Source organism: Octopus sinensis, linkage group LG2 (assembly GCF_006345805.1).
Source record: "Octopus sinensis linkage group LG2, ASM634580v1, whole genome shotgun sequence".
NCBI classification, from domain to species: Eukaryota; Metazoa; Mollusca; class Cephalopoda; order Octopoda; family Octopodidae; genus Octopus; species Octopus sinensis.
Genome location: NC_042998.1, coordinates 177,214,827 through 177,227,246, shown reverse-complemented (window position 1 = coordinate 177,227,246; position 12,420 = coordinate 177,214,827). Strand labels below are relative to the sequence as shown.

General features: G+C 36.4%; 1 protein-coding gene across 1 annotated transcript in view; it reads left to right on the top strand.

The window, feature by feature from the left end:
* Positions 1-9,705, top strand: part of LOC118762128 — a 92,838-nt gene extending 83,133 nt beyond the window's left edge. Inside the window, exon 10 of the mRNA XM_036500469.1 lies at positions 9,221-9,705. Within this exon, the coding sequence (XP_036356362.1) occupies positions 9,221-9,285 (65 nt within the window). The 3' untranslated portion in view covers positions 9,286-9,705. The remainder of the gene's footprint in view (positions 1-9,220) is intronic.
* Positions 9,706-12,420: the final 2,715 nt, after the last annotated feature.

The window sequence follows — 12,420 nt, the reverse complement described above, 5'->3', positions numbered from 1 at the left end:
TTATGGGAAATACACATACACACAACACACACACACATACATACATACATACATACATACATACATACATACATACATACATACATACATACATACATACATACATACATACATACATACACACACACATAGAAGATTTCCATATGTATCTACATATGTACAAGACATCTTACATAGGTATCTTACATACGGGGTCTGATCAATAAGTATCCGGACTGTTGCTATAGTAACGAAACTAAAGCACACAGTGTAAAACCGCTTGGCACAGATTGACGTTGAACTCTGTTATGCATGTGCACTAAGTATTAACGTTCTTGCTCACTTCTACTGTTTACAGCAGTGCTTGGAAGGAAGGTGTGTAGTGTGTGATCGTCGCTTTGGGCATGACAAAGTTGAGCAGAGAATCTGCATCAAATTTTGCCAAAAGCTTGGCGATACCAGCTCAGTTTTCAAAAAGTCTTCATCGTTCTTGTGCAACTGAAACTTGAGTGTCCTTTTTGGTCAGCTGAAAGCAGTTTAGGCACAAACTTGACAGACAAGCGTCTCATACTCAAATCTTCTGTGATAATGGACTAAACTGAACCGTAACTAATCGGCACATCCCTTGATAACTCACAGCTGCGATGTTATTCTCAGTTCTGTTGGTTGGGGGTCTCCCAGAACGTTCATCAATATCGACATTTTTTCGATTATCTTGGAAACATCTGAACCACGCATACACTTATGTGCGGCTCATATACTCCTCTCCATACATTGACTGCAACTTTGCGTAGGCCTCTGAGCAGGTATCGCCATGACAACGCTCTCTGTCATGGTCAATGCGACAATCACACACTACACACCTTTCCAAGCGCTACTGTAAACAGCTGAAGTGAGCTAGAATGTTAAAACTTCGTGCGCATGTACAGCAGAGTTCAAGGTTAATCTTTACCGAGCGGCGTTACTGTGTGCAATCAGTGTACAAACTACTTCTGTAATCCAAGAAAAATCCATGGGCACTTCGCTTTCAGTTTACTCTTTTACTCTTTTACTTGTTTCAGTCATTTGACTGCGGCCATGCTGGACCACCGCCTTTAGTCGAGCAAATCGATCCCAGGACTTATTCTTTGTAAGCCTAGTACTCATTCTGTTGGTCTCTTTTGTCGAAGCACTAAGTTACGGGGACGTAAACACACCAGCATCGGTTGTCAAGCGATGTTGGGGGAACAAACAAAGATACACAAACATACGCACACACACACACACACACACACACACACCACACACACACACACATACATATATACGACGGGCTTCTTTCAGTTTTCGTCTACCAAATCCACTCACATGGCTTTGGTCGGCCTGAGGCTATAGTAGAAGATACTTGGCCAAGGTGTCACGCAGTGGGGCTGAACCCGGAACTATGTGGTTCGTAAGCAAGCTACTTACCACACAGCCACTCAGAATTAAAATAATCACACATCTTTTGAATGAACATGGAAAATTCTAGCTGAGGCTAAGTGATATATTCGAAACAAGTGACTTTGGGATTTATGTACTACGGAAAAGGAATAACTTTTTGTTGAAAATCCTCTTCTCAATATAGACTCGGAAAGAATCGCTCGGGAACTGTACAAATTTCTAAATGTTTTAGACATTACCAACTGAACTTAAATCCTGATAGAGAACCATCCTATATCTATGAATACAATCTGTACAAACGTTACTTATTTAAAGGCACATGTCTAGCATACACACACACACACACACACACACACACACACACACGCACACACACGCACACACACGCATGCACACGCACAAATGTGTATGTATTTATATATATATATATATATATATATATATACACACACAAATATATGAATATTTCTCTGAATGTCACTTAATTTGAATCTTTCATTAATTCAATATATTTAGTTTTTACTTTATCCAATATGTCCAATTACCTGAATATAGATTTGCATTCCTCTTAATATAATGGAATATTACAAATCACTTCCTACTCACGTCCGCTTATTTATATTACTCGATATATCATAGTATATTTGATTTATATGATATGATATTTTCTCTTATATAGAATATATCGGATTTCATGTTATAACATTGAGATGTGCGCGTTAGCTTTTATTAATCTGTATTTGTGTCCATTTTATATGCACGATTTGTTATATACCAATAAGCATAATTTTAAATATATTTTTTTCAATATTTATATCACATCGTATTCCTGTTTCATTATACAGAGATGTGAATATGAATGTTTATGAATATTTATGTCTATTTATTATCATTGTTATATATTGTTCATGTGTTTTATATAGTTTTTATATATTTATTGAATTATTTATCTAAATATTAATCTTTCATTCAGTCAGTTATCATTTCGTTGTTCTTGTCATATATTATTCGACGTTCTTTAAAAATTTATGTAAGCACATAAATGCTTATTTGAAAGTGTTAGATCCATAAAGAATGCATTGTGTATGGGAGTTAAGATTTTCAGTTTTAAAACGGTGTTTTTTAATTCCTTTATACTTCATATATATAAAATATTCTTTAAAAAATCATTCTTATTATACAAAACAAATGTATGAAGCTATTTTAGTATAAATAATCATTCACCCTTTTCGTCAGCGTTTTTCAATAAATTTAACCTAGATTTTGATTGACATAATGTATGTGAATAAACTTAATTCAATGTCAATTCAATTAGCATACTCTTAAAGAGATATTAATCTGCAGACTTTATATTTTTAAATGATGTAAGCGTAGTTTTCTATATTTTTAAATATACTAATAAAAACAATAATCATTGTTTATACTAAATCCATTGTTTTACAGACTAAAAAAGAACATTGATTTAGTATACCCTTGAACTCTTATTTAAAAACATTTTATGTGTTTTAGCTAATCAGCGCTCGTATTCATTTGTATATTTAAACAATAGCTTTATTTGACTCGTTGAAATTCATAAACAAATTTAGCCGCCCTTTCAAGATTTCTTAACATAACGTTCCATCTTGCCTTCCTTCAGTTTTCCTCTACTCCACTGCTCACCGTTCTTTCTTTTGTAGTCTTTCTTTTCGTCTCTTCGCTTCTATGTCTATTTTCTACTGATTACCTCTTTTTTGATATTCTCCTATTTCACTGTTTTATTTATTTTGCTCTTTCTGAATTGTTTTAAACGATAATATTTTCATTTGTTTCTCCTTTTCCAATTTTTTGTTTTAGATATGAGCAATAATACAGGAAAATGAGCTTAGACGTGAAATGTTGTTTAGGCACATACATACACGCACACACATACACGCGCACACACACGCACACACACACACGCACACACCCACACGCACACATACATACACCAGTATATATATATATATTGATTAAATAATACAAAAAACGTAGGCACAATCACACACACACACCACACACACACACACACACATACATAAACACACACACACACACACACCACACACACACACACACATATAGTCACGAATGTCTAGTAATATCGAACGAATGAGAGAGTAATACTCAATACATGTAGAGTTTATGGGTTATTGAAACTGAATGTTTATCTCATGATTGAAGTTTCCTGCCACTGCAGACTTCCGGTCTGAACTATTTCAACGTAGTTTTGTGGCATATTCATATTCATGAGAGTTTATTGTTTTGCACTTAGCGTTTGCTGATTGGCTGTTATTTTTCTAGCATGATGTTCCTTATTCTTGTGATTGTTGATGATTAGGACGTGTTCTTAATTTGTCTATTTGTTGGTTTTAGTACGTTCTCTTTCGATAAAGTTCTGTTTTCTATCATATTATATATATGTAAATGCTACTGTTTTCGTCGCGTTTAGGAAATTGCAGTATACTTGTGAGTGGACGTATTCATTGTGTTATTTTCTAGTAAGTGACCGTGGTGTGATACATAGAAAGTGTTAGAAGGCGGCGAGCTGGCAGAAACGTTAGCACGCCGGGCGAAATGCGTAGCTGTATTTCGTCTGCCGTTACGTTCTGAGTTCAAATTCCGCCGAGGTCGACTTTGCTTTTCATCCTTTCGGGGTCGATAAATTAAGTGCCAGTTACGCATTGGGGTCGATGTAATCGACTTAATCCATTTGTCTGTCCTTGTTTATCCCCTCTATGTTTAGCCCTTGTAGATAATAAAGAAACAGATACATAGAAAGTGTTAGGCCAGTCAAAGATTTTTTGTTCAATTCATTGATGGATATGTATATTAAATCATAATTCTTTGGACGGGTTTGTATGTCTTTGTGGACATGAATGTGTGCATTGTGGTCAGGGATTTTGTTTCGAATTGTACAAGTAAATATTATCGGTTTGGTCAAGAGTAGGGACTTTTGATACGTTGTTTCCTTGTGGGTAAGTTTAATTGTCGCTATTTGCAGTTTGTGATGGTTTTAGTGTGACTCGTAAAAAGTGTTTGTTAAATCAATTGAAGATTTTGGTTTGTTTGATTGGAAGATTATGTTTTGTTTTTTAAATTATAAGTCTTTAGGCGTACTTGTGTTTATATTGAGCATCTGATTTTCATTTTTGTTGGTGTGTGTATGCCATTGGTGACTGGTTATGATTAAAATGTTTGAGACTATATTTTGGTCAGTGTGAAGGGTTTTCGTTGATGGAAGGTTTGTTGCAGTTTACTCTTTTACTCTTTTACTTGTTTCAGTCATTTGACTGTGGCCATGCTGGAGCACCGCCTTTAGTCGAGCAAATCGACCCCAGGACTTTTTCTTTGTAAGCCTAGTATTTATTCTATCGGTCTCTTTTACCGAACCGCTACGTTACGGGGACATAAACACACCAGCATCGGTGGGGGGACAAACACAGAGACACAACACACACACACACACACACACACATACACACACACACATATATATATATATATATATATACATGCATATATACGACGGGCTTCTTTCAGTTTCCGTCTACCAAATCCACTCACAAGGCTTTGGTCGGCCCAAGGCCATAGTAGAAGACACTTGCCTAAGGTGCCACGCAGTGGGACTGAACTCGGAGCTATGTGGTTGGTAAGCAAGCTACTTACCACACAGCCACTCCTACGCCTATGTTTGTTCATATTGTTTATTAAGCAAATTAATTTTTTTTGTTTAATTCAGTGAAAAGCATGTGTTGCTTGAATTGCAGGTTTCTAAATTTGTTTGTATGAGTGTATAGGTGTTTTTGTGTGTAATCTCTGTAGGTGGGTGAGTATGTAACTGACGATATTTTGGCCAAGGCTTTTGTCTTCCCACGTGCTTGATTCAGTGTGATTGTTTATGTGTTTTCTTTGCTTTGCATTTTGGTAAAGGCTTGTTTATATTCGCGGACGTGTAATCATCATGTACCGTACACTTAATTTAATCGGTTGTTTATGGGTTAATTCTTGTGGATGTAACTTATTCTCGTATGTGTGTTGGGGATAGGGTGAGAGCTTAATGTATGCTTCATTCTGTTAGAAGTTAGGACCATTTTTTTTACGATGAATCTATTTTAGAGTCTGCAGTGTGACATGAACTCATTTCTCACTATTAGAGGAATTTATGTATTGTGTGAATATATAGTTGCTTTCTTTCGTGCATAGGAGTAGATACAAGAATAAATTAAGTGTGATATTGTGCAGTTCATCATTTCTTAGTTCAAGTTTGCGGTCATTTTGTTTCTTTCAATTTCTAAATGTATTTAGACAAAGTCGTTGCATTTCTTTTGGATAAATTCTGGAATGTGTGTGTGCGCGAGTACGCGCGTGTGTGCATGAGAGACGGAGAGATAGAGGGTGCTGTATTATGCTGTGTGGGTGCGTATTTACACGCTCGCGTTTTAGACATTCGAAGAATAACTTTTCTATGACAAAAAAGAATCATCACATCTTGACTGTTGGTGCTTTTGTCTTGGAATATTCGGATGAAACAAAGCTCGTTAGCAAAAATTGATGGAGAAGAGTTGCGTAATGTAGGATTAAGGAAGATTTATACGTTTAATCGGCATATATGAAAATATAAGTAAGGGGTGATGGATGATGAAGAAAAGCATATAAGCTAGATTATTAAGGGGAGGAAAGAGGTTCAAAGAAGAAAAATGCCAAAGTAAAAAAGACGAAAGAAAAGTAATAACAAATGTATTACACATATGTAGCGATATGAGATGTTAAGTATCAGTCAAAAATAATATTCCCTTTACTCTCGCACCATTCCTAAAAAAAAAAATGGCGCCGCAACATATGATCTATAGACCCCCCTCTATCATAATGGCCACATGCTCAAATGTTAGAATGAAAAAAAAAAGAAATGATTAAAAAATGATAAAATTGAGATATCAAAGAAATTCAGAATGGTTCAAAACTTTGTGTATGATTTGTTTCGGAGAGTGAAAGCAAGCAATGAAGTGGTCAGATAGTTAGAGGTGAATGAGATAATTTAGTGAAGATAAATATTCCATTTAATTTTGTAAAAGTTGAGGAAAGAAGTTTGTTACTAGAATAACTGGAATACTTAACAGATGATATTTTCCACATGCCTAGACACGTTTGAATTTGGTGAATAAATGAGATAGGCGATATATAAGTACTGCAACACATCTGTTGAAGCTAGACTGAAAAGTGGCGTCTATAACCGAGCAAGTTGAAACAGTTATATTATCTTTTACTAATGATCGGAGTACCGCTATGACCCACAGACTTTTGCTGTTACTAGAGATGTTTGCTGGACGTGTTAAGCCCGACCAGTTCTATGCCAACGCCATCGTAAAGATTGATAAGGTTTCTACACATGTATACACAAACTTGGGTAAAATTTTTCTGAGTAAGATTGATAATTGCACATTTATGAAAGTCTCTCCTCTCCCTGCAGCTGATGTTTATCCGAGGGAAGGTTAGTTGAATTTGGAGCGATGCAGCTTGGTACTAGCTTGTCATTTCGGGGTTTGTTACTAGAACGGAAAAACGGGGATGGATATTGCAACGTAATCTTGCCCAACTTTCTAACGAATCCACTCACCCACTCTGAATTTTTATAGTTTTATCTGCCTTGAAAATATGAAAAGTATGAAAGGCAATGATGATTATGGCTGGATATGAACTCAGAGGGCAAAGATTCGTAACAAATACTGCTAGGCATTCTCTCCAACGCTCTAACGGTTCTACAAGTCCATCAGTCCTACTTCCACTTATCAATGGCACAAAGGTAGCTGATCGAACTTCCAGAAGTAAGCCATAGGCTCAGTAGTCAGTATAGAGTCTCATTCTTGTCGGGGAACTCATATTTGTCTCCAACGGACGTTACAGCTCATACGTAGAACTTCTGCATAGCCAATCCTTGGAATAAAGAATGCATTGATTAATTCAATGACAAATACAGCCGTTACAGTTACCACAAAACCACATTAATCTCTTAGCAGCAACAACAAAACTAAGTGCTACCTTAAATTGATATCGAACCTTGATTATAGATTTTGGTCGTTAGTTACAAACAAGGCGATTAGTGTGTGTGTGTGTGTGTCGGAGGGTTGAATTATTGAAGATAAATTTATCAATGGCGGATAATATAGCTTATGTATGATTTGGATAGAACGAGACTGTCAATGTTATTGGAGACTTAAACTCTACATAAACAGTAGGTGTCTTTTAGTTGATTACAAAAGATATTCACACTTCAGTTGATATCACCTTAGCTTCCAAAACTAACGTGCGTACATTTACGACTGATTATGGCCATAGAAATAATATTAGTTTTCAGTAATAGTAAATTATATACATATACATGCTTTATAGGAAGTCCTAGAAGACGATATTTAGAGTCAATTATTCTTTTCCTTTATTGGGCGGACAAATAATCCACTTTGTAAAATTATGCAATTCAAAAGAGTCATCCACCTGTTTCATGCCATTGTCCATTTTGACTGATTCTGAATTATCATTCGGACTAGTGGTCGCTTTTGAAGATATCCAATAGTATCTATTTACTGCTAGTTCTCTGCTAATAATGAGATCCGTTACCGGAGATAGATAATTTCAATGAAGTTAATAGTATCGAAAAACCATCACAGTTACTGCGTAATTTCACGTTTCTGATGTCGTTAACCTACATCAGTAAGTTTTACTGTAAAAGTTAAGCCTTTAAGTCTATATTACTCTACCTAAAACAATCACGTCATGTCTTTTTTATTATAGAAATGTAGGTCATATTGTAGAAGCAAGCTATTACTGTAATTTCTCCTTATGTACCATTCAAATATTCCCCATAAAATGAGTATATCAATCGTTCACCCAATTTTAAACTTCTCTACAATCATAGTCTACAAATAGTCCATATAGACATTTTAGTAGAAAGCTTAACAACCACGGTTGTAGTTTCAACTTAGACTCACAGTCTTCTCAAGGCAGCAGTTAAATCTCTTTGAACATCGTTAAAGAGAGGATAGAATACTTAAATTCTAAATTTTAAAAAGACATGCTTGCTAATAAAGATGAAACCGTCATAGCAATCAACAAATTTGTTTTAATAAGCTACTAAATCATAAATATGCGCAGAGATTATTTAGGCTGGCCAACAACTAAAGAAATAATTAAATGGACACGCGCACGACGCTGGTTGTAATCAACTAAACAGCATACCCAACGGCGATGCATGGAGCTGCAAATAGTGGTGAAAGTGCGAACGGATTACTGAAGTCAGTGTGCCAACGTTTTCGACTTGCCTGCCATCTAAATATGCTAGCACTGAGATAGTCCTTCACAAGAGGTCAAAAAAGCCTTGCTCATAGGCAAAATTTTGCTTACATCCAAATTTGAAACCACTCATTGATGATGTTTCTATAATTCATGTGAACAAGTTTTAGTCTTGAAAGTAATTTAAGTTGCCTAACGATGAATTTGCAGATTTAAAGATTCATTGAATTAGCTAAATGTGCTTTCACGGTTCCTAAATTAGATGCAATTCACATCTAACTGCAACAAATAACAATTAAGTATCCTTTAAACCACACCTTGTCGTTTTAAGAGAGGAAGGGCATAGACTAACGAATTCACGGATTCTGAAAAGAAAAAAAAAATGAAAATATGGATGGCCATGGCCGGAACATCATTCATTATAATTATGCTCAATACTTAACAAATAGATAATTTTATGCGTGCAAATAGTGAATGTTTAATGTTCTTTCATACAATTTGTTTTTGCTTTTTGTAGATTTTGACGACTCATTAACACCGATATCTTCCGACGACAGCATGCAGTCTATGCTAAAAAGGTAACGTAGAAGATGTACATGAGAAACAAAATGGACAAATTTCGTGAAGAATTTTACTTATTAATGGATATGTATATATAAAATGTTCTGGCTCTATTTTAATATATATATATATATAGAACGACAATCAGCAGCAAGATTTTCTTCAAATCTTATAAATGCAAAATATTTGTAGTGTGTGTATGTCCGGATTAGATTATACACATGAAATTCTCGGGTGGAACGTCTCGATTCCCTTGACAGAGTGTCACTATTGGTCGTTGATCATTGATACGAAATAGACATTAGTTTATGTGGATGGAGGATCTACTAAAAGATATTCATCGTAACTGGAAGCATATGCTGCCTGATATTATTTTCTCTCATTCAAACTGCAAGAACTATTTTAAATGAGCTATCCGGCCAGAATAAAAATATAGTGAAAGAAAGAAAAGAACAAAGCAAAAGGAAAGTACATTAAATAATATGATTATTTTAATTAATAATAATGGTTTCTTTACTGACTTCATATCCTCTCATTTATTAGGAAATTTGTCATACTGAAGGGTATATATAGAGTACATATAGAGAATGGAGTACATATAGAGTAAGCAGAGTGGGAACGTCATTTTTGTAGACTGCATTCAAACAAAAATACCAACACACAGAAGGGTGGAAAACAATCACTGAGGGAGAACTTGTTGACTTTTATGAATCCCACAACTTCAGTCACTCTTTGCCCTTGGCCGATTATCACCTACAAGCAGAATTCAATGATTGGTCCTCTCACTCATCGCTCTTCCGAAGTCAAACGAAATTGCCTTCGTCTTTGTCCAAATCTCTCCATGTCCCATGGGGCGTGCTCTGTTAGTTGTTGATGGAAAACTGGCATCGTTTCACTGAATGGCTGGCTTTCTGCTCCTGCAACGTTCCAAATGATGTGGTTATCAAGGATCATCAGTACTTGGATGTCTATGGATGTCTATGCAGACCTTTCCACCCGGTCACATGCTTTTATGAGCCATATTCAAGCTCAACACCTAAACTATAGTTCAGCGACAATGATAACGAATCAAATGACTACATCAGAACTTATACCTCGCATTTCTCTTGCCCATTAACTAAAGGTACAAATCCGTGGTCGATTGTAACACACGATCTTTACTTGCCTTATCCTCAGCCTTGAGCACCGTATATACCCTTCCCTCTGGTCTTCCTCAGTAAGGTGAATGTACATCCTACAAGACATCCATCAGGGATCCTAACACCTCTTTCAGTGGCACATAGAAGCTCACATTATTGGTTTTTTTTAAACGGTGGTAATCACTTTCTTGTACAAAATCTTCGAGAAAAAGATACCCTTCTTTTGGGATACTTCCATTCAGGTTCTATTCTTTTCCTTTCCAGATGTTGGCTCATATCCAGTATTTGCCTGTTACCCACAACTTTGGCAGATTATACTCATTTCTTCATATCATAGTTCTCGCGACACTCTCGTCATTGTTTCTATTATTAGTAGTAGTGGTAAGGAAGACGGCGAGCTGCTAGAATCGTTTGCACGCCGGGCAAAACGCTTTTCCGCATCTCGTCCGCCTTTACGCTGAGTTCAAATTCCGCCGCCTTTCATCCTTTCGGGGTCGATAAAATAAACACTAGTTGAACACTGGCGTCGATGTAATTGACTGATATACCCCACCGCCGAAATTTCTGGCCTTGTGCCAAACTTTGGAATTTTTACTAGTGATGATAAATGTATCTTCCACAGACTCGGCGATACGAGAGCTGCTAACCATTCTTCAACTGTTCACGTTGTTTTCATTTTTTAATAAGGATCTTATGGGACTTCCTCATTTAGTCTGACCGTACTGCATAGTGCCAAGGACTCCAAATTTGCCATCAAGATGTAGGACAAGATACTGCAACAGCCTGGGCTTCAGAGGTCCACAGTTCTTCAATATTCTCCCGAAGGACCTGAGAGACCTGCATGGAGTGGATGTAGGTGTCTTTAAAATAAAGCTGGACCTCTTGCTATCGGGTGTCCCAGATGAACCAACTTCACGGCAGGAGGTGCAAATGAGGGCAGCTGCATCAAACTCTCTCATGCACCAAATGTAAATTGCTAAAAAACATTCGTGAAGTAAAGTTATATAGCAACATCAAATGGCGGCGACCCAGCATGGCCACAACTCGTGAGCTGAAACTAGACGAAATAAAAAAAAAAAAAAAAAAATTTTTTTAAAGTACTATTGAAGCAAGAAGACCGAACATAATGAATGAGGACAAAATAAACAGCGTGAGATTATAGGTTTTGCAGTTCCCTATGATAGAAGAGTTGATAACAAAGAAATTGAAAAATATTGAGAAATACCAGGATTTAGCTAGAGAGCGGAAGAGACTGTAGAAGACCAAGACAGCAACTATTCCTGTAGCAACTGGTGCACTTGGCACACCGCTCAAAATTCTATCTGAAAAACTGAAAGAGACTGGAATTAAGACTCGTGTTGTCGACCTGCAGAAAAAAATCCCAAGAAAAGCTTTTTAGATTCGAAGAGACTCGTTGTCACCAAAGATGAAATCTCCGCGAACTTAATTAGCACGTTCTGGCTTGATAATAATAACAACAACAACAACAACAACAATAATAATAATAATAATAATAATATAATAATAATAATAATATAATAATGATGATGATGATGATGATGATGATGATGATGATGATGATGATGATAATCACAACAACAAAAACAAATGCTCTGATGCAGTACCAGGCAGTGGCTCCCATGGCTTTTCATCTTAACTGATTGGAAGTGTTATCATGTACATTGTTTTGTCTTGGTATAAAAGATGAGCTACAGCAAATATTCTGCTCAGTACCACAGATTTGCTTGGCAGTTGTTTGAACTTAACCAGTTGAGCATGTCCCTTAGTGGCTGATGATATGTGCATCTCTGATCACGAGCAGAAGTAGTGGGGGAGCATCATAGCCATGTGTTGAGAGGAATTCTTTGGGGTTTGAATATTTCACCTCTGGAAACATGGGTGTTTCGTTCAACACCCTTAAACAACCCTTATTCAGGGACCTTTTGAGCGGGATGGGCTACTCGAGCAGAAGAAAATTCTAACTGGGCCCCACCTGCAAGGTCATGTGCTGTTTATC